At 41.5% G+C, this 23,815-nt stretch overlaps 1 protein-coding gene across 2 annotated transcripts in view; it reads right to left on the bottom strand.

Moving 5' to 3' along the window:
• Window positions 1-23,135, bottom strand: part of SCUBE1 (signal peptide, CUB domain and EGF like domain containing 1) — a 192,937-nt gene extending 169,802 nt beyond the window's left edge. For both annotated transcript variants that reach the window (XM_071422622.1, XM_071422621.1), the window contains exons 1-2: window positions 22,688-23,135; window positions 19,823-19,945 (exon numbers count right to left, since the gene is read on the bottom strand). In XM_071422622.1, coding sequence (XP_071278723.1) covers window positions 19,823-19,945; window positions 22,688-23,120 — 556 coding nt within the window. In that variant the 5' untranslated portion in view covers window positions 23,121-23,135. The remainder of the gene's footprint in view (window positions 1-19,822; window positions 19,946-22,687) is intronic.
• Between the last annotated feature and the right edge of the window lie 680 nt (window positions 23,136-23,815).

Below are 23,815 nucleotides of genomic sequence, written 5' to 3' on the forward strand. Positions count from 1 at the left end.
ACACACATTTTTAAAGTGCGAACAGTTTCAGATTTAGAACTCTCTTGCCTAAAAGTATTTAGGATATGTCTGAAAGACAGATGAGATATCATCACATTTATCACTGTCTGCAGATATGACTTTTTAAAATTTAAAATTATTTTAATATTGTTTAATAATTTTCCCTAACCACAATTATTAACTTATCATTTTAAAGAAAGCACAGAGACAACTATTAATGATCCCTATTTTGCCCTGTGTCTGTAATTTTTTTCCCTATTATTATACTGTGTACAGCAAGCATTAATCAAATTTTCAAGGCACACAGGGTAAAGGTAGCCCTACAGGAATCACCCTCACTGGTTGGGGAAAACCAGCTGTCAGACACAAGTCCTTCTCTAAGGAGGAGATGAAGTAAGTGAACTGAGTTTATCGCCTGTAGAAAATGTAGGTGTGCTTAGCACTTGCTACTTTTCAAATTTTAGTTAATGATCTTCAAATATTGTGCATCATACAATGAGAATTAAAGAGCCACATTTAAAGACACAAGTGACTAGACAGTATCAAGCACCCAGTGCTGTAAGCTGACTTCAGCTGACTCAGCTCATACATTGGAAAAAGCAACAAGGCAATAGATGATGAAAATGCAAAATTTCTGCAGTAGCTGAATGGCTATATCTCACATTTTTGGTGAGTAACCATCCCATTCTTCATTCATCAATAAGAAATATGGTGTCTAGAGACTCCCCTCCTTACATTTTTCTTAAATTCACCTTCCCTTCCTCCATTTCCTGTCACTGTTCTCTTTCCTGTGCATTTCCCTCCTTATTTAAACTGAGTTCAAAGAGTGGAAAGAACATTTTTAGTGGCTGGACATTGATATGCCAATCAAAGTGACAACAGGCAGAAGAACATACCCCTTTGATTCCTTCTCTGAGGATGCCTGATGTTCAAGGCAGGTATTCCTGCCTCAGTCCACATGTACCTTGCAACTGGAAAGTTATCACTGAAGTACAGTGAAGTAAGAAATAGGCAAAAATATTGGAAAAAAGGTAACTTACAAACTGAAAGCTGAGGCTCTGCACACATTTGGTGCCACTTGCCAGCCACCTAAATACTCTATATGGTGGCATACATAACACCCCAGCAGCAGGAATGGGGAGGAGGTCAAACAAGTGATACAGAACACTCTTCACTTAGCACCTTAAGAGTTTCTGACTGCTTAATTGGCAAGTCTTCCTATTGCATTAACACTGGAGTTTTACAGAGCTTTTTACCTACAGTACCTTTTGGGTGCCTGAAACCTTTGGAGAGCTAGAATCATTTATGGGGAAAAATAATTAAGCAGAGTTCTTTCCCTAAGGAATATTTTATGTTCTATTAATGGATCTGAGTATTACCCCTGTGTGACATCTGCCATCTTGACTATGGAAACTTATTTGGGACCATTTCAGCTTCATTTATAGTAAATAGAGTTTTTTTCCTAGATAAAGCCAAAATGATTGTAATCCTGCATTCAGCATCTTGAACCCTTGATTAGAGCTTGGAGCAGCTTGACATTTGTCTTAATTGATATTTAAACAGATTGGCTGCAAGTTCTTTGAAGCTCAAGTGAGATGCCCAAATAAAGATGGATACCTGCAGAGCATGTAACAGTTTTAGAGTCTGTCTTTATTTAGTAGCTGCCATGCCCGAGAAGCTCAAGCAGAGAGGTTTCCTGTTCACAAGCTGTTATGAATGTGAAACATGACATTTGACAGCATTTTTTCCCACCACTTCTAAATCACAGCCATTTGCACCCCAATTCCCTCTTTTAATATAATGGGAAATGTTTGATTCTATGGCAAATCTTCGAAGTTCTTGGTCATCTAATGGGAGAGTATTTCTATGTTTTTACTGACACTGCTGGTGTGCACGCATCCTAATGATAATTGTTTCAGTAAGTCATGGCAGGACATTGTTCCTAGATCTTTAAATTCAAATATGCACCTATCAATTTTGAGAAGAATGTTTCAAGTAATCAAATTATCTCATTGATACAGATATAACTCACCTACTTTTTTCCCAGACTCTGCAGGCATCTCATTCTCAGATTACTTATCTCCAACCTTACTTGCATTTAATTTCTAAATGTCTGTCCACTGAAAGGGGAAAAAAATCCCAGCCTTCAATTCTGAAGTAAATTTCTTTGTTACCTATCAGTGAATGAATATTAACTTTTTTTTTTATGTGGCCCTTCGTGTAGGGGAACAGAAGGTTGCTTCTTGCCCATTTCAGAACGAGTCAGTGGCAGACTGTGCACTGCCAAATGGATGATTTCTTGGTATCATAGAGCACATGCTTCCTTAGTCCCTGGCAGACTGATACTTCTTCAGTTTCAGGCTGAAAAAGCCAAGACCACAAACAGCATGGGAGGCTGCAGAGCAGTGGTTTTCAGCCTTCCTGGATATGAGGAACTAATATGTATTCCAGCAGAAGTGGAGACACTCCTTTAGCAAATTCACATATTCTGACAGCAGGTTACCTTTCCAAACTATTTTTCCCACCTGTACTTCAGGCTCCTGGCTGAAAACTACTCTGCTGTGCTGGTTCACCACTTGGGGAATATAATGCAACTTATACCATGCAAGATTTGTGCAATACAAGGCTTCCTGTCATCCTGTATCACTTGGTCAAACTTCCTACTCTGTGCAAGACGCATATCAGATATTAATTTTGCCAGCCTCCAAAACCTGGCAGGACAGTCCCACACAAGTAATCTGTCTGTGAGCAGAGCAGCTCTACCTTACACTGCTGATGTGGCCTGCAATGAGGGGATCACCTGTTCAGGGCTGCCTTTCATTTCAACATTTACTGAAGTCATGTGGCTACTTCTAAATATGATCCACAGGGAAACCATGAACTTGTGTTCCCTGCCAGACACAATACTTAGGAAGCCCAAGAAACCAGCTCTGCCTCCTATTTTGCCACCTGTTCCCTGAATACAGACAAATTCATACCATTCCCCAACAACATCCTTCATGATCTGAAGGCCTCTCAGCATTTTGGTTTGCAGACAACAGTAAAGAGCAGCCCACAAGGAGCGCCACTCAGTCCTTCACAGGGATAAAGGCCTCACCCATTAAACTGCAGCTGGCTGGGTGGTAACTTGGTTCATCAAAACACAGATCCTTCTTTGGTTTAGAATCATTACGCTTGGTTTTGCTGTAGATAGTTTTTCTACCTGCAGAAGCTTTTATCTTGTCTAGCAGGGTGTACATGATGGTGAAAAGGTTGTAACACACCTGAATTGTGCGAAATGCTGAAATGCTCTGAGAAATGAAAGAATTGCTCATTCACTAAAAAACAATGAAAAAGAAGTCCCTTACACTCATGGTAATTAAGACTCCAAAGTACCTCTGGTAAGAGTAATCTGTTAATACTAGCATGTTGCCTGATTTCCAATATTAATAATTTCACATTACATTGCTTTTTATCCAAGAGACAGTACTGAGGATTTTTTTACTTTCCTTCTCTTTTCTATGCTGTAAAGACATTTCTTAAAAATAATATTTCAGTGCTCCAGCCTAGATATAAATGAATGATTTGTATTTGGTTTAAGTTTTCAGGAGAGTGGTGTTAATTTTGGTCATGAGTCTATTGCACAGCTGTGGGTATTTTTAGGAAACAAACAGTAAAATTAGTTGAGATGATCCTACACTAAGCCATTTACATGGCTCATTTATGTACTTGGTACATTCACTTCAAAAAGATCTGAGAAGACTAAACTGAATAATCAAATATTTACAATACCTTTTTTTTTAAATCTCAAATGTCTTGCAAAAAAGCTTAAATTAATTTTTGTCCACCACCTTTCAGTTCTGTGCACCATCTAGAAGGTATAAAAGTTACTAGACTACAAATTTTGTTACAATTCAAGAGTTTAAGATGATCAATCCACATTTTGTTCCTGTTATGAAAATTTAGGCTTGTTACAGATTTGTGTTTTAGCATCTCACTTGCATTAAGTTAAACCTTACTAAACCTGTGATAATAATGACGATATCCTAAATGTGAGCACACACAAGCACTGCCTGAAACAGTTCACAGCTCTAAAAGCTTTCTCCATCAGGACTGTACAATCACAAAATGTGGAGCTATTTTCAAGGTGCCAAAACAGTTGGCAATTTTGCTGCACAACTCAGAAATCTGGCACAGCCTTTCTCAGCTTCTTAACAACAATTCTGTCTCCACAGTTTGTAAAGTACCTGCCATGCAGTTTTGCTTGGATGTACAGACCGAATGTTTTCCATTTTATTTGAAAGCATGGACCTGGCCAGTACCAACAAGAAGCCCTAGATGTTGCTGTAGTTGATGAATGCAAATGGGTTTTATTTTCTAACAAATACCACATTGATGCAATTTTTTGATTCCAGCTATTTTTTCCTGAAACAGAGAACCCAACCCTACTGATACATGCTGACAGTTCTAAAATTTTATCCACAAAGAGAGTTCATCAGTTATGACGTAGCTCTCCTCAGTCTTTGAAAAGGCCATGCAGAAATAAGTCCTGTGAACCAGAGCCCTATTTATCACCAAAGACAAATAATCACAGAGAAAATTTAGTAAACAGTGGTAAGCCTTTAGATTTTGACCTGTGGATGTACAGCCATTGTCCAACAGGGACATAAATGTACAATAGTGAACAGTAGCAGGCAATCCACGGGCTTTTCCATCATCATTACCCTTTCCAGACTCTCAAACATTTCCTGGACTGTTTGGTAACTAGAGCAGAAAGCAATACCAGGAACAGGAATTAATGAAGTGACACACTCATCTTGGCTGGACATGAGGTAAGTGAGGGTTAGATGAGGCCAGGCCAAGCTGTACAAACACCAGTTTAGTAGTGAGGAAAGTCCAGGAAAAGTGTTAAGGACAAAATTTAACATTCAAATCTGAAAAATATCATTGCTGACTTGTGAATAATCAAATATTTTCATTTATAAGCTGTGCTCACATCTGCTGTTTGGACAAGAAAGGGAGATAGGGCAAACGGATGCAATTTCAGCTTTGCCATGAAATCAGACAATTTGGCTCCACTGTTCAAATATCCTGTACTAGAAAGCACACACAGCTTCCATTAACACTATTAAATGAAAAAGGAATGAAACTGCAGACACAGGAATAATAATATGGGCATTTGCTGTAAATTGAAGAGTGCTCATATTCATAGCCTGGAAATCTCCCTTTGGGAATTTTAAGCAATTTATTTTTTGTTATGTTGGGGAGAATGTTAGGTAGAGAGAACCAAAGAATGTCTACAACTTCTGTGCAGTATTCAAATAATAATCTACTTTTGACAGAATACACCACAGAAAGCCAAGCTGTACAACTGCACTGACCTCTTCCCTGACAGCAGAGAGATAAAAGTGGCTAAGGCTATATAAATAATTGTTTGGTCTTGTTGACCTATTTCCAATACTCTCATGTAGATCATTTATTCTGAGATGCCTTTCATAACAATGTTATTTTATTATGCAGAGATAGCCAAAATGCTCAAATGTCTTGCCTAAAGTCTTGATTAACAACCCAATTAACAGTTTGGGTTCTTTTTTTTTTTTTTTTTTTTTGTTTAATTGGACAGTACATCCAACATAAAACTAGACAATTGAGATGTCACTTGAAATGTTCTTCATGAATTCCACATGCTTCTTCTTTCTTCCCATCTTTCCAGAGAATCCCTATTTTAGCACTGTCTCTGGTGTATATTCACAGTATTTCTAAGATATATAAACAGAAGTCCAGGACAGAACACATTATAACATCCTTGGTTATTCACTGAAAAGAGGCAGCAAGGCCTGACTAGTTACCTCACCCATAAATAATACAGGACTTCAGCCTCAATAAAAGGCTCAAGAATGAAATAATAGGGTTATGGGTGAGTATCCACAGCACCTGATTTAACAGTGCAGCCATCTGAAGTTTGGTCAAACATCCAGGTCAAGCTTTTCAAAGTACCTATTAATTTTTCACAACTGACTTGAGACTCTCCTTATTGAAGTCTCATTTTCAGAAAAGTGTGAAGGCTCATCCTTCTGAAGAGACTGTTAGTTACCAAGACAAAAACTCAGGTTTTTAGGGTTTGCCTATGTAGGGAAACATGGTGTGAGGCTCCTGCTAAACCACATTAGATGGAGGCTGCAAAGAGACAGGTGTACACAATTACCTGTTCCTGCACAATTCTTTACCAGCCTTCTGAGCACAGCTGATCGCCTGTCTACCCCTGTGAGTTTTGCAGAACACCTGGAGAAGCAAACATACTTATTTTCCATTCCTATTCTGAAGATGTCGTTAAAGACAGTGATTGAAATGAAACTCCTGGCTCAGGTCTTTAAGTCTCTAGCTGCATTCTTCCATTTAATGTTTTTTTATAATCTACTGTAAGCATCCACTGTTGGCCACTGTCACAGACTGCACATCAGGGTAGACAGATCTTTAGTTAAACTTGGTCTGGCCATCTTACACATTTTTATATTAAAATACACATAGGTAGGGACCAGATTCTTTGCATCCACTGTAAAGAGTCCTGATTTTGCCTTCCTGTACTAGGTATAATTTAAAAATCTTTGTAAATTCCATCAGCATAGAACATGAAACTAACTGGACAACAAGGAGAAATTCTAAAGAATGCTTTAGGGGATCTCCAAAGATCTGATAACTAGGCAAACAACACTGACATTCAAGAAAATCTGCCCACCTCCATAACTGGCACAAGTGACTTTTTATGGAATTTTCTCCCAAGTGCATATGGGGTCTAGTAGGCTTAGTATATAAAGGACTTTTAATTCGTGTTTAGTTTGTGCAAGTAGGTGATTCAGCCACTGATTTAAAAGCATTGCAAATTAAATAAAGGTATGATCACACAGTCTAGCAGTGCTTCCTGAGTAGATTGCACTAAGAAAAAAAATTTAAGAACTAAAAACATAAAACTGAGATTGTAAAAACATAAAACTGAAACTGGGAGGATGAATCTTATAATGATCCAGTGACACATCTCATCCAACTTTGTAGATGCCCACATCTGTGTCAGAAAGAAGACTCTTATTTCCAGGACATGATTTATCTGTCCTATTTTTGCCTCCAATAATGCAAGGCAAACTGCATGAAGGAAATTTCTCCCCCTCAACCATAAAGGGAAAGCAAAGCAAATGGTTTAAATGGGCTGATCTCTACTACCGAGATCCACCTTTGCAAATATGAAATCCACCCTCCGTCCTCTTCAGACAGCCCTGAAAAGTACAGGAGCTCTGTTAATACACCAAATGCTCAACAGACAGAGCCAGGGCCTGCCTCCCTCCCAATACAACAGACTTGATTTATTCTGAAATTTAGGTCTCTGAAGGAGGGCAGAGACCATAATCAAGTGCCTGAGCCCAATTTCAATGTTGAACTAAAAGAATTATAGGGTGTATTATTAATGGTTGTGACTGACAAACGTTTGCCTGAGGACAGACAAATGCAGGAAGTGAATGTTTCTATTGATTCACATGTTAGTCTTGTGACTTGTGACCCCAGAAAACTTTTAAAACAAAGGCAGAACCATGTTTTCAAATTACCACAGGAAAAGTTAAGTAATCCCACCCCCACCAGTCAAACAATTTTACAGCCAGCAGCCTGCACAAAACCACATGGAGGAGATATTTTTAATTAAGTGCAATATAAGGAAAATAATGGTTACCCGTATCCAGTCTAAACAATTATTAGCGAAAGGGCCTTAGTATTTGAAAGTAAGCCATTTAAGAAAGGCTTACTGTCTGAAGTATAGGCTGTTTCCGATTATAAAGTAGAGCTTTTAATTAAGATTAGTAAGGCCTAATTCAAGCTATAATCTGGTTCCTTTAGTTAGCAAATGTCTATTAAAACCAAGCAATTAAGGTTAAATGGGTTGAAGCATTTAAAGCACTCCCTCCTGCTTCAAATACTATAATAGAAAAGACTATGTCAGTGACTAATACAGACCAGAAGACATGTCTTTATTTCCCTTAAGTTTTTTACTTCTTTGTTGATCACAAAGTTTATTGAAGAAGCAACTCTTGGTAAACTAGGTTTCAGGTGAACAATATGTTGTTAATAGTTTAAAAAAAAATTCCACAGTTTTATAAAGTTTGTTCCTATTATGTTTTTTTCTTTAATTTTCTAAATATCAATAAGAACATGCACTAAACTTCCCAGAGGTGTATTTCTGACTTTTGATAGTTGTGCTCATACTTGGCATGGCCTTAAGCATAGATGTTGTGTGTACTTGACAGATAAAGGTAGAAGTAAACTATGATTTGTACTACTTACATAAATGGACTCTTAAAGTATTCCCATCTCATCTTCCATTTCCCATTTTTCCCATTTTCACAGCTTGTTCAAAGACTGAAATTCTTCATGCTTGGTCCCTTCTTTAAAATCAAGTTATTTTAGCAAGTTCAAGCCAAATGGGGTGAGCAAATCGAGGCTGTATTCCTAAGGGCATGAGAGCCTCCCCCACATCCCTCTGCCTGGCTGTGCCAGAGCCCATCTCCAGCAGGACCCTCTGGGTGCATTCACACTCAAACCTTTCACCTGCCTTTTGGACTCTTTAGAACTCCCCCAAAGCACCCAAATAAATTACAGTTTTAAAGACAACAGGCTGTCCTCTCCATCAGATAAAAACTGCTGTGTGCAAGCAGGTGCACCGAGGTGTTCTCCCAGCTACAAACACTGGGGCTTTCTGTAGCGAATGGCAGCATTAAGGAAAACATGCCAGTCCTTCCAGAACATGTCCCCCCATCCCTTGAATCCAGACTCTGGCTAACTTAGGCAATTTTATCATGTTATCCTACTCAGGATAAAGACTGATGTTGTGGAGCAGGCTACAGCAGCTGTTGCCTTCCATACAGACCATCAGAATACTTGTCTTAAAAACAGCTCAAAATTAGGACTAGTACCTAATCATAACATCAATATTCATGGACATCACTAAGAGCCTTTCAGCAGTAAAGGAATGTATTATGGTAACTCTTTTCTAGTAACTCTTTTTTGGTTTTGTGCGGCAAAATCCAGTGAAAGAACTCAGAAATATGCATTGGAACCTTCTGTATTAACTCAAGGTAAAATGCGTTATTAAGCTGTTCTAGAAAATTAATGCTACTGCTGTTGCTATCCTGAATAGACTTCTGTGTATTTCCTATTTAGAATAAAAGCTGAAGCTTTTGGGTTTAGCTCTGTAAGACCACATATGATGCAGTCAACAGGTATTTTTTTATAATGCAGTTCTTGCACTTCCCTCAAGACAAAGATTTTTTTTAAAAACATTTCAAAACAGACAGTGAAAGGATGCAAAGTGCCAGAAGGATCAAGAAGAGAAATACATTTAATATACACCTAGATGTGATTGTTAATACAAAACTTGAATGAAAGCAACTTAGAGTTTACCTATATCACAAAAAAGTATCTTCCTAGTAAACAATCATACTATAAACAATTTGATGAGGTCATTTCCACTTTTTAAGATTTTGAGAAAACTGTATTATAAAAGTTCTTCCGTTCAGAAGTCATAATCTCCCTAAACGTAAAACTGTGTGTATACAGAATAAGCTGCTGCCATTTTCACAAAGTGAAAGATTCTATACTTAATGAATCAGACTGTATCCAACCAAAGCATTTTAGTATTCAGGTTTTTATTTCCAGACAACAGGCTGAAGTTGTCTGTTCCTCTCTTATACCCATTCCCTGGCTCATTCTTACAGCAAAACAGTCACAGGTCAGAGAAATCCTGGCAGCCCTCCTTCCCTCATTTGTTTCTTGCGCTCTCAATACGTCTGCACGCTCCCATCTGAATAGAGGTAAAATAATTTCCTTAGGAATTCGAGCCAAGCAAAAGCCAGAGGGTTCCACTTGAGTCTGCCCTCTAGTAGCCAAATAATGCAGTTAGCCTCCCTCAGGGCTTTGGGTTGGGTCTGCAGCACAGCCAAAGGAGGATGCCTTTCCCCAGTCTGCCCATGCACACAAAGCCACCACCAGAGCCCTGGGGAAAATCCCAATCAGGGGCAGGAGTGAACTGTTCAGAGCACCTGCCCCTGCAGAGCATGCTGTACCAATATCTGCACTAAAGATCAGGTGAACTCCACCACTGTGCAAGCAAGAATTGGGCTGCTTTAAGAGAAAAGTGACGGGGGGGGAGGGGGAAGGAGATGCAAAGAGGAGCTTTGATCGCATGCATCTTTAGACAGGTTGGAATGCATCAGGAAAAAATGGAAATTTCCAAATAAAGTTGGACTTTGGTGCTTCACAGCTAGAGAAAAACATTGGCATGTCTCCAAGTGACAGGTTTTATGGAATCCTTTCCCAACAAAGTTCTGCAAAAAGAATAAAGGCAGAACTCTGCTTGGTAGAGACACTGACATCTCTAGAAGTATGAAGTCAGATATCGAATTCCTTCTGTTCATGTGCTGCCAAACAATTTAGATATGCATTACCTAGCCTACTTATTCAGCAAAGCAAATACCCCACTTACTTCAATCCCTTTTTCCACTATAACAGGGAGAATGAAAGTTCTGAATGTGACCTCTGCTTCTAGATAATGAAATCAGAACAAAGGCACTTCAGTGCAGTTTCCCTCTTACAACAGCAAGAACTAGAGTGCACAGCAGTAATGTCCTGTAGTATTTTCAGCAACGATATGTCCAACAAATACCTATTTCTGCAGAGGTTGCCCTTCTCTGAAGCACTTTCTGCAGCAGGACCATTCTCTCCAACAACATTACTAATCACCAAAATGGTATTATGCATTGCTCTTGGTTTTTCAGTTAAATTTCTGTGCTCTCTGAGCATGATGTTAAATGTAAGGACTGACAGTGGTTCATGCAGATTAAGGCATGGGAAGGATAGTATGAAGCTTAGTAACCTCACTCTGAGAGAGTAAATGAAACTTGGCTTTTATATTCTCTGAGATAACAGCTCATCTGCTTAAAATATTTACTGTAAGAATCAGAACAATCTGAAAGTTGTCTATTTAATATTTCTGATTCTTTGATGGCTATACTATAAAACATTGTCAATAGCTGTGAAAGAATGGTCTTGAATTTGATAAGTTGTCTATGGGTCCTACAGCACCAAACAAACTTCACTAAGCTAGGTCTGAAGCATGTGCAAGATCAAGGTCTTAAATCACCTTTTTAAATTATCTATATTTTTTTTTAATTCCTTGGTCACTGAAAGAAAAACTGTGACCTTCTACAGGCTCCAAAAAAGCAGGACTACAACATAAAAAAGGCAGTAGCTTCAATTTAATAAAGCACTTAAACACAATTACTTTAAAAGGTAACAGTTTCTTAAGATTAAACACAGGCTTGAGCACTCAGGTGATTCATGGCACTTGAACAAAAAAATTCTTCCAACTGTACTGTAAGGGTATTCCTTTTGCTCAGCATCTTAAATGTGAAGAAAAGTCTTGAAATTTCAAGGGGGTCTGTCAGACCCTATCTTCAGTTTCTTATAACTCTGCCAAACATTTATGTATGAACTACATTTTTTCTTGCAAGGTATCTGCTTTAGAGCAGGTAATTTTTTTCAGTTGAAATTAAAAACGAATATATATATGCTAAAACAAACTAAGGAAAAAAAACCCAGGAAATTAGCTTTTTTCTAAAGGGATTATATGGAAAAATCACTGCTTTGCTATGTTTAAAAAAAAATCTCCCTCAACTGCTTCAACAGATTCAATACTGTCAGATTTTGTTTCTAATAAGGTGTCAGGGAGTTACCTTTCAAGAGATTTCTCAGGACAGAATAAGATGGTCAAATTACAGCTGAAAATTTACCAAAAAAAAAATTACCCATCTAAAAATTCATTAGCCCCTTCCCCTCCTCCAAGAATATAATAAATCCAAAGCTCAACAGGCATCTGCTGAAATTTAGGCAGCTGAAGTTTCCAAAACGTCCTCCATGGTAGATGTTTTTTTCAATCTTATGCTGTAGTTTCACACCACAATGGCTCCAGAAACTAAACCAGATCAGGAAATCTGTTCACCTTATTCACCACCACCTTCTCCTGGCCATGAGTCTCAGCCTCTATATCCCAGTTCATTAACTTTTCAGTGCAGAAATGCTTACAGGGCTTTTTGGGGGCATTATTTCAGTGATATTCTTCACAGACTAGCCCCACATCAATCACCTTGTGCAAAAGAAAGAGCAACATCAAGGAAAAGAAGCTTCCTAAACCAGTGCAGAGGGAGCACTACTCCTTTTGCCACCAGACTCCACGCACGTTTTCCCTACAGATTCCTGCCATCCATCCTCCATCTCAGGACTGCCTGAGGTTGGCCAAACCTGGCCTGCATTTAAGGCTCACAGCTATCCTGGGCTAGAACAGCCTGGGACTGGTACCATGGGTGCAGAGGCTGTACCCACCATCCTCAGGTATCCACCATCTATCATTCCCATTACTCCACAGTGTCCTGCCAGCATGGATGCTACCTGGCTCAAATGCAGAGGAGACAGAAGCAGCATTAGTGCAGCTTTTTTGGGGAAGGGAGCAGCAGGAGGTCACATTCCCTAACTCCTCCTCTGCCATCATCCCAGCAGAGGGTCCCTGACCTTGTCTTCCATCAGCCTCCAAACAAAGAATGTGTATTTCAGCAGGGCAGTAAAGACACACATGGAGACAGTGCCCATAACCAAAGGGGAGCTAACAAATGATGGCAATCAGCCAGGCTAAGATGTTTTCCAGCTAGCCACTGAGAGAAGAGCCATGGCTCTGCAGGGGTGGCAACAGCAGGGAATGTGCTGAGGAACAGGTGAGCTCTGAGCTGTCGATGGGGGCCAGGAAAGAGGTGGAGAAAAGGGAGAAAAAGCAAGAAAAGAGAGCTGGTAGGAGCTGTTTTGACTTAAAGACAAAACCCAAGGGAAAGGACCAGCAAGGGGCACTTAGAGCTGCCAGCTCTCCTGGCCCAGTGGTCTTGCTGTGGGACACTGGCTCTCAGAAAAACACTGCTGTAACTGCAGCAAGCCACTGAGAGGACAGGGGAAGGAAAGCTAAATGAAATAATTGAAAATAGATGAGAAAAGAACAAAAGAGAAGCGGGGTTTGCAGTAGAGAAATGACAAGGCTAAAAGACAGCTGAGTAAGAGAGTACACAAGACAACATAATGAAGACTGCAAGGAAAGGGGACTGTAACAGAAGTAAAGGTGATGGGTGGAAAAACAAGGAAAACTGGGTAGTATCTGGCAGATGTAAAATGAATGAAGACAAAAGAAGGACAGACCTATTGAGCTTAGTACACTTTATTTATGCTCCTTCATTTCATTATAATTTTCCTGGCAGTTAATTTACATTGTGTATCTGGGTGGAAAGAAGTTCCTTCTAAATACCAAGTTTATATCACTCCAGGAGGCCACCCTGGGCTCTGCATCTTAGCAACTGTTGGGCCTGATGAAATTTTATAAATAAGTTCCCAGAGTACCCATAGACCATCCAGCAGACAGGGAGCTTATCAACTATTTAGAGAAGTGTCCTTGGGAAAAAAACCTCCTTTTTTCCAAATTGAGAATTACATGTAATGCTGTTGAAGAATGAGGCCCATATTTCATATGGGATGGTATTTGTTTATGCAAAATATAGTGATATTTGTATCCAAGAAGCATTCTGAGAGAAAAAAAAAAAAAGTTGGAGTGAATGTTCTTTTTCTAAGTCAAAATGGAAGATTTCCAAAGTGGACCACCGGGGGAGCTGTTCACTGAAGCAGCATTATGGGCTGTCAAAAAGCAGCTCTAAGAGGTAGGACAGGGTAGGGAAGAAAAGGGAGAGGAGAAAACAATAGGGTTCGTGACACATGGGGACGGATGGCCCTGGGAGCAGTTAAACAGGGCATGTCAGCCCAGCTAAGGGATATTCTGGTTTTAGTGGATGAACTACTGAACAAAGTTGGGAAACTAAAGCAATTTGAATAAATAAATAAATAAAATCAAGGCTCAACTCGGACCAAAACAAAAGCCCTATTCACTGAACAGAAAGAAGCATGAAGGAGGAAAAAGAAAAAAGTTATCATAAGCTGTTAATTCACTTAGGCTGTAATAAAATTCTGATTTAATACAGAATGTTCTCAGGAGTATTTTCTTACTTGAAGCTATTTCTCCACTTCTCCATTTCCCAAGAAAATTCATCTCCTGATGTAAGTTAGAAAACTCACAAGTCAAAATTGAGTATTAAATAGTACCAGAGAATTAAAACAAAAAAGGAGAAAGAAAAAAGCAGAGATATAGAAGGCTTCAGAATTCAGTTCTGTGAACACTTTTATCTGCCTAAACCAAATAAAATGTATCAATCTACCCAATAAGTGAAAATAAAAAAGCAATTACCAGCTCAAATCAAAGAAGCTAGTTTATATTCTCTCTCCTTCATTTTTTGAAAGCAGCTTCATTGTGAAAGCTGCTTTCAGTGAAATCAGCACAGAGGCTCATCCAGAGTAAAGCCATAATTTGTGTGAATCAAACTGGGAAGGAAGATTTGATCCTGGAATAGAAATCCCCATAAAATTTGGAGGTGTCAGAGTGTGCTGCTCTGCGCTCAGACAGGCTGCTGCAAGCCAGCCTCACAAATCTAGCAGCACAGACTTGGAGCACCAGGTGTCATCTGGAGCACGGCCTTAGGGGAGGGTGACGTGAACTTCAACACAAGACATGATCACCATCTGTCAAGGTATTGCAATCCCAGAAAGCACAGCAGCTTCAGCACCTAATATCCCCTGCAGACTTCATTCAGGGAGACCAAGGGAGTCCTTGAAAATATTAATTCACCTTCTACTGCAATCGGAAGAATCATCAATCAGGAAGAAGCAGGAAGAAGTCACTTAAGCTGCCTTGTTCAGTGGCATTACTGTTATTCTGCAGAGACAGAACAAGTCTAAGCTCACTAGAGTTGTGCAAGCATCAAGATGCCCAAGTTTCAGAAACCAAAGGACACCCAGCAGTGTTCCAGCTCTCCCAGGACATCATTGATGAAGATGACTCACTTAAGAAAGAACTGCTGAGAGTGGATTGATGGGAGACCATGGAGCTCTTAAAAGAAATGGGATCATTGTTCCACTTAAAGGACATCCAGAAGCGCCTTACTTATCCCTGCAGACAAAAGGAGGCTCTTGTATGAGATACTGGACTGGGAGCTGGGAAATGAGAAGTCTGGAAAGTCCTGTGTTTCCAAATTGATTGATTCGGAGCAGCCCTGTCACAATATTTGGATTCACTTTTGAAGAGCATGAGAAGAACTCAATGGGTATTTCAAAGGCCATAATAAAATGAAAACCCAATGAGTGAAACCATGAATGAGGTTCTTAAGGAAATGAAAGATAAAACAGGTCAACAAGATTAAAATTATAAGAGGAGTTTTAAGTCAAGCCTGGAGAGTCAATCATTATTATTTAAATGAAAGTGATGAGAGGTTTTTCCAATTGCTTAGATTTGTTTAAAATCCATTAAAAACAGATCTAACAAACATGCGCGAGTAGAAACTTGGTTTCACATCCACAAAACTACTGAAGATGATAATGACTGTTCAGAAGGGACAATTGGTCTGTGTTTCCAAATGGACATATGCAGAGACTGAATATACCTGTGACTGAGGCAGGAATGGTTTATTTTGAGATTGTACCATGGTTAAACCCAGTGAGGTGCTGCCACTGGGGCAATCAAGAATAAAGGCCCTCATTGCAGATTATCACTATCACCTACCTATTTATCTAGAATGATTATTTACATTATGAAAAAGACTACAAATACATGAACATGTGACTGACTTAAATCTCTTGAACTGCACAATCCCACTCACTTAGCAGTCAAGCAGAATTGCTGCTGCTATAGCACAAATTTCCAAAGTGAGGAGAAATCTGAAAATCACCCTCCCACGGCATACTCTACCAGGACACTTTGCCATGGTATGTGTATGTTGCCCTCAGCAAGAAATCCATCAACAACATGATGAAGCATCACAGGAGAATTAAAAAAAAAAAAAGGAAAAAAGTCCAGCTGAAAATTGTGAACACTTCTGCACAAAAAGTTCAAGAAACACTGCAAGAAACATTGTAACAACTGTATGAGATAAATTATTAAAAGAACTGAAGCAGAAGTCTGATAATACCATGAAAGTTGAAAAAAATGCTCCAAGAGGAAAATCTCAGTCAATATGGGAAAGCACTGAGTAGAGTTTAACAATTCAGAAGTAACAGGTCCCAATAAACATGTCTTAAGGGTCCTACATGTAAAGTATAATCCAAAAGGAAAAAACAAACAGCCACTGCAACTCACTGAAATTACAGTCCCACTGAGAATAAAAAGTAGGCTAAGAAAAAAAATCAACCTATAAAATAAACTTATCGCTAACTGGATATAAAATGGGTATAGGTAAATATCAACCAACAACTATACAGAGTATTTTAACCATTAATGGCGTGAGAGTTTGGAGTAGTCAGAGAAGTAGTATGGGGTAAAAACCCCAAACAGCTGGGTTTGAGAGCTAAACCCCTTCCTACACAGTTCAATGACAGAATATCCTACAATTGCAAACACACAACATTGCATCAGAGATGAGGAATGCTCTGTCAAGGCATAAAGAACCCCAGGACCTGGGATCTTTTTGAACTTTCCAGAATTTCCATTCCTTTAACACAATTTTGTTGAGATATCAACCAGTGAGGAAGCCAAAATTCAATGTTGAGAAGGTAAGAAAAAAGTCCTATGGATCATGAAAGATCATGCCTGCAGCTGAATCCAGTCCACTGCATTTCAGATCCTGACTAAAATCACAACAGGGAAGACTTCTTAGGTAATAACAGGTGTGGCAGGGCAAGTAAATTAATTAATTGTGAATAAATGGATTTTGTATATTGACTAGAAATAGAGAATTATTTTTTAAAGATTATCTGGGTTGGACACATTATTCTGTCCTATGAAAATGCCAGCTAGAGAATTTGTGTTCAAGGGATATTGATCCATTACATGATATAGGAAAATATCATGGCAATGCTGACCATGAGGCTTTACAAAGCATAACAGATAGGTCAACTGAAATCTACAGAGTGAAGCAGAAGACAGGATATAAGAAGAATGAGGAACTCTTCTATCTGGAGAAACAACTGTGCTCTGTGGAAAGAAACAAGTCAACTGGTTCAGGCAAGAAAGCTAGCCAGAAAAAAAAAAAAAAAGAAGAAAAAGATCTGTGAACTGAAAAGTCATCCTTAATCTTCACAAACTCTGGAGAAACCCAAGCCAAAAGACATTTTGAGAGAAAATCAAAGTTCAGAAAGAAATTCCCTACTGATGAAACTTAATAGACTGTCAGGAAAATGTTTCATTTCCATGCAATTGCTTCTAGAGTTCTCCACTTGTCCTTAAAGGAATATTTGTGTCATATGCATTTTTCCCCACCCTTCAGCTCACAGCAGCAAACCTGAGCAAAGTGGCTGGGCTCCACATTTACTGCATTGATCTAAGGATTCCATTGTTTAGAAAAACTATAAATAAATACACAAGAGTACACAAATACATATTGATATACTGGACACATTTGTACAAATATGTGCTCCTCAGAATCCAAAAAATGCTACTTCCCATACTCTACCCTTTACTCTAGAATGGATTTTCAGTGAACAAAAGCAATATTTAAGACGATCATTTAGAATAAACAAACATGCACCTTGCTAAATTAATTGCAATGCCTCAATACAACCTAAACTGGCAGCTCACTAAAATTTATCAGAATGAATTTGATAGCATGCCTTTTTTTCTCACAGGTAACTAGTTTCACTGATCAAAAGGCTTATTTTGAAAAGCCCAGTTATAAAGACTGGGCTTTAAAATCAAGACAAGAATTATTTAATTACCCAGATTTAGTTTTAGCACAACAAAAGCAATCCAGTGGGTTTCATCTTTGTCACTTTTATCTTATAAGATAACTTTTAACAGCTGATCACTAAGGTAGTCTTGTGACAAAATACTAAAGACCAATGAATTAAGCTAGTCTGTTTATTTCCATAGGTTTTGAATACCTAACCTCAACATGAAAAATAACCCACTTCCCATGTACAGTAGGACTGAGGCAGATCTTAGACCTGCCACTGACTCTTTCTGAAGCTTTCTGCTTTTATCAAAATTTAGTATTAATTACCAATTTAAAACATGGAACCAATGCAAAATCTTTAGAACTGTTGACATAATATTGTAGGAAAAAATGTTATATATCATGCACAGTAACACCTGGTTTAGACAGCTTATATTACCTGACTAATGCTGAACATCCATGCAGTTTTGCAGTCTGTCCCAGTTTACTTATCAGGCTTATCAGACACTAAATTCTATTAGATATTAGTTTGATATCAGACACAGATGTTCCATTATTCTGTACATCATTAAAAGGATCACTCTTGCTTTTTACTACTTACTGAGTTTGGGATTTTTGGGGTTTTTTTTAAGTGAACCAAGGCAAGTCAGGCAGAGGTATATGTGTATTAGACAAGCATGAATATAAGCCACATCTACCACTAAACAGAGCTCAACAACTAAAATATGAATAGTTAAATCATAAAGAAACTTTTAATGTAGAAAAGCAATACAAGAAGTACCATTGCTGGGAATGGCCGCTCCACAGCTGCGGCCTTGAGTACATTATCTCAGAGTTCTGTAGCTCTTTCCCTGGAAGGGATGAATAGAGAAAGAACTGGTGCTGAATGATTATCCTGTTTGCAAGAAAGAAAATCCGGCTTCCAGAGGAACAGCAGCTCAAAGATGCTAGAGCACCAAAAGTTGGACAATCAGAATTTGTCAATTTAAGTCCACGACAGAAAAATATGACAACCACAAACATTTTGGAGGTCCCTGGAGAATAATACGTGATTTCAAATTTTTGTAGACCAAATTAATTTCTAGGTCTTCAATCTTTTTAATGGACTGGTGATAGATGTTTTTTAAAAGCTGCATTCTGCTGTAGAATGAGAGACTTGGAAGGAAAATATTATACCTACTAAGTATCTACAAGTGGGAAAAAGTAACAATCTTGCATCTTTTAGTTGTAAGGCATTCTGCTGTGATTACACTATTTGTTCTTTTCACCAGAGAATCTCTCCACTGAGATTCAACAGACAAGATGAAATGCGTAAAATCCAAAATATGAGTGTACATAGAGCCTAATAAAACCTGCTAGGTCTTTTTCAATTACAAGACTGATGTGAGGACATAGGGAAGTAAAGTAAGTTTTTTCAAGTGTGTTATAAGTGCAATAGTCTGAAATGCTTCCTTTTAAAATAATGTTCCAAGGACTAGAACTATACAATCATGACACATGTAGAGTGTCAAAGAGAATCGAACTCCAGCGTCCTGTCTGAGTAGGTACAGAAAAATACCTTCTGTAACTTGTCTGGGGAAAACAATGGCGAGTCCTTTCCATCCGCTCTCTGCTGGGGAGCTGGCCAGGGGCCCGGCCCGGCCCATCCCATCCCATCCCATCCCCAGGCCGCACCCACGTGTTTGGCGCAGCGCTTCCAGCCCCAGGGGCAGCGGGCCCACCACTGCCCAGGAGGAACTGGTGCTACCAGAGAACGCCATCCCCTCACACCCTCTTTTCAATTTTATTCTTAAGAGCAGGCTGGCGGGCACAACGTTTGCAGTGCCGGACAATTAGCAAAAGCAGCAGGGGGATGCTTGCCAATAAACACCCAGATTTGAGGTTAAGCAGCTGTAAATCTGCATTAATCGTTTCAGGAATTCAGCTATTTACAAAAGCTTTCAAAGAGCAAACAAATAAAAGAAGGGAGGGGAGAAGAGACAGGAGAGGAGCCGATCTGTCCTTACCTTCACACTGCTTCCCTTCCCCTTTGTAGCCCGGCTTGCAGATGCATTTGTAGGATTTTGGTGTGTTTTGACAAATTGCGTCGATGTGACAGTCATCCGTAGCTTCTGCACACTCGTCAACATCTGGAAGCACAGAAGAAACCCCAAGGGGACAGATAAGAAGGGAGACCAGAGCCACAAAACATCAAGGATAGATACTCCCCTTGAAGCTGTTTGCCTGCCTGCCTTCCCAGTGTCATGCTGGAAATGAGAACATCTTAGGATAAATAACTAAACTAGACAACGTGATATTCTCTTCAAGTCGCTTAAAAGCACTGCTCCACGGAGCTGGAGGGACTCGGTCTCACATTTCTGCACTATGAATAAAGTACTTAGACACTAGAAATTAGCTTCTGCTGTTTAAGTCTGGTACTGGAGACTCACATCTTAGTAAAACAAGAGAATGCTTAAATTACATATAAGAGGAGAAAAAAAGACTCCTTGCATGTTCTAGCACAGAGATTTTCTTAATTCATAAAGATAGACCCTAGTTTAAATAAACTAAGCTGGTGGGGGAATGGGAAAAAGAAATATTTGAACAGTAAAACCACATTAATACATTTTACTGAGAAGCAAAATAATAAATAAATGGATGACCATATGAAACTCGGTAAGGTAGAGTGGAGGAAAGCAACCTGCAATATCATCATCTACTTGGACTAAACTCATTTAGGGGAAAAAAAGTGTCAGCAGCCATCCTGGCCCTTGCTCGGGTGGGTGCCTTACTGGATATGCCCTACTCTGAAAGGGGGACCCAGACCACTTCTCTTGTTTTCAGAGTAGGAAGCCTTTACAATCATTTTAGTGACGGGCATTCGTTCTCTCCTCCAGACTTAAAGAGGATGGGGAGGGAAGAGGATGAGACAGAGTGGAGATCTGGTAGTCGTGGGAATGTTAATGAAGTGAGGATGGGGGAAAAAAAACCTTCCGACCTATTCAGGGATGGGGTGTGCTGGGAACATGGGAACACTCATAGCCCTGCCTAAGCTGCCCCGGCCCCGCACTGCCCACAGGCGCTCCCCGGGCACACCGGCACCCACAGCCCCCGACGCCAGGGGCGGCGATGCCACCGCGCCCCGGGCACAGCGGCCGGGCCAGACCGGGCCGTCAGTCCCGCACCTCCAGGGGGCTCCTCCCTGCCTCACGCCACAGCCACATCTGGGGCTCCCGGGAGGACACGGGCAGGCAGCCGGAGAGGGACCCGCGGAACTGGACAGAGCACAGCCCCCGCTGTATGGTCAGGAAGTACCCAGGAGACAGGGGTGCTGCGGAGGGAGGCAGACGGGCATCCAGCGAAAGGCATGTGCAGTTGGTTTAATGCCAATTAGATTAACAGATCTCAAAAAGGTGCACTAAAGTGAAAGCAGTTTTATTGTTAGCTTGAAATCCTAACGCTAATTGTTTCAGAAGTGCTCACTCGGCCATCTCCAGTGATAACACACGGATCCTTCAAAGTCACCGGGAACAGGAGGGGGCTATTTAGAGAAGGGAGAATAAGCAGACATTGTAGCATGGCACACAGCAGAGAACTTCTCTGAGAGGTGCAGACCGGGGCGGCCCCGCGGGGCACCTCTGGAATACCAGAGAGAGAATTCCCCGGACTCGGTATTGTTATTGTTGTAGAGGTTTTTTGTTTGGTTTTTTTGGTGTTTTTTTTAGGAAAGAGGGAAACAGAACACCGAGCGTCGTAATTTCCCGGACTAAGGCAGAGCTGCTGTAATCTGTTGCTTTCTTTCTTGTCCATTCGTTTATTTTTACCGCTGAGCCAATTCAAATCTAGCTATGATTTACGTGAATTAGCTTAGGTGTTGCTCAGATCAGGCACAGATTCAGTCAAGCACAAAGAGAAAATAAGTTTTTGTGGGGTTTTCTCTGCGTTTTTTTTTAATGCTTTGGTTCATACTTTTGAGTCATTAAACCGGCACCCATCTCCCATCAAGATCAGCAAAAGTGACAGCTGGACTCTTTATAATGCCGTCAAAAATTCAAACTGCATTGAGCCAAGGGGGACATTTCACAGCAACCAGAGGATGCCTGGGAGTCAGGCGTGAATGCCAATGAGTCAAATGAAAGGGCAAAACCAAGTATGAGCCCCTGCTCTGCTCCACATCTCACATTGCATTAGTGGGACTGTAAGAACTTCTAGGCTGACTTCGTTCATTTTGTTACATTTAAACTCCTCTATCCCAGGAACAGGGATTTTTTCCACACCCTTCCCCCTCCCTCCCCCCGACGCCTGGCCCCGCTCGTACTTCACCTTAAAAGATTTCTCATCGCGCAACTTCAAAACCTGCATGCATTTCTTTCAGAAATCACTTCGGGCTTGCAACATTCCAAAGCAGATAGGACTGGGGGGTGTCCGATTTTTGGTTGGTTTGTTTTTTTTTTTTTTTTAAACACCGAAGCAAAGACAAAGTATAATTAGAGCTATTAAACTGATACGAGCGCCGCTGTTTAAAACACCAGGTCTTTGGGTTAATGCGCAGACAAGGAAAACCTGTTAAGATATCCCAGCCAACGCTTGCTCTGCGGAGTCTCCAGGGCTCAGCACATACTTATCTCGTAGGCACTCAAGAAAAGTAACTTTTTCTTCCCCATCTCTCCCTGCAGAAATCCCTCGGCTCCGGCTGTGGCAAACACGCGAGAAAACGCCTCCCCACCGCAACTTCCAAAACCCTCGGCGCTACGAGCAGCGAGAAGTGACCTCCCCCTGAACACCTTACAGCGGGCAGAGGAGAGCGGACAGACACGGTCCCCCCGGGGCCGCGGCTCCGCGCCTCCCGCGCCTGGGGAAGGCAGCACGGCGGCGGAGCCCCCTCTTCTTACCTGCGCCCCCGCTGCCTCCCGCCAACCTGCCGGCCCAGGCGAGAGCGAAAAGCAAACAGCAGCGCCGCGAAAAGCAAACAGTGCCCATGATAATGATGCGATCCCCGGTGCCTGTCTGCGATAAGGGACGCGCTCGGGGCCGGCCGCGCGGAGCCGCCGGCGCTGACGCCCTGACAGCGCCCCGCTGATTCGCCGGGGCTCCCGCGGCGGGGGCGGTGCCGGGGCGGGCCGGGGGCAGAGCCGCCCCCGCGGCTGCCCCCGCACCCCGCCGCCCCGGGGAGGGGGTGCTCGGGCGGCGGGGAGCCGGTCCGTGCCCCGGGCGGTGCCTGCTGGCGGGGCGTGCGGCGCTGCCCCGCGAGGCAGAGCGGCCCGGCTCGCTGCCGCTGCCGCCCCGACAGGGAGCGCGTAGGGAGCCGCAGCGACCCCGCAGCATCGCCACCCTCCGCGCTGCGCCCCCCCACGGCTGGGGCCGGCGCTGCGGGCGCCGCCAGGGGATGCACGGACAGACAGACGGACGGACGGACGGACGGACGGACACCCCCCACGGCGCGCTTGTGAGGACAGACAGGCCGGCGGACACTGCCCATCTCCTTGGCAACGGCGGCCAGGGATATTTCACCCTTCTCGGGTTCAGGCTAAAAGACAACTTTTTTTTTTTTTTCCCCACCCCCTTCCCCTCTGCCCTGCCTACCTCCTAGCTTCGGCTAACTCCGCTCCCGCTTGCCACGGGTCATCACCAGCCGCTGGCTTCCTCCAGGTTTTAAGGGCTTTGCTGCGGAGGCTAGTGCGCCTTTCCGCCTTTCCAGCCCTAGGTTTGCTCCTCCAAGCCCTTCACTCCGGTCAACCACGGCTCCTCAAGGGATCCCTGCGGACCTGGCCCTGGCCGGGGAGATGCTCTCCCCAAAATCATCTCCGCTGCAGACGGACATGTGAGTGTCATTGTCACCACAGCCTTGGAGGCGAAAATCCTTCACTTTTAAACCCAAACATGACATATTTCTCCCCTCCGAGGCAAGCCCCATGACCCTAAACTCTTTCAGACTGTCTTTAAAGGACTGAAATAGCTGGTAGACTATTGTTACGGCCGTGCCGCCCCTCTTTGCTTTACACCTTTCTTTCACGGGTACC

The sequence above is a fragment of the Agelaius tricolor genome, unplaced genomic scaffold, assembly GCF_023055355.1.
Source record: "Agelaius tricolor isolate 1412-34295 unplaced genomic scaffold, bAgeTri1.0.p SCAF_3, whole genome shotgun sequence".
NCBI lineage: Eukaryota > Metazoa > Chordata > Aves > Passeriformes > Icteridae > Agelaius > Agelaius tricolor.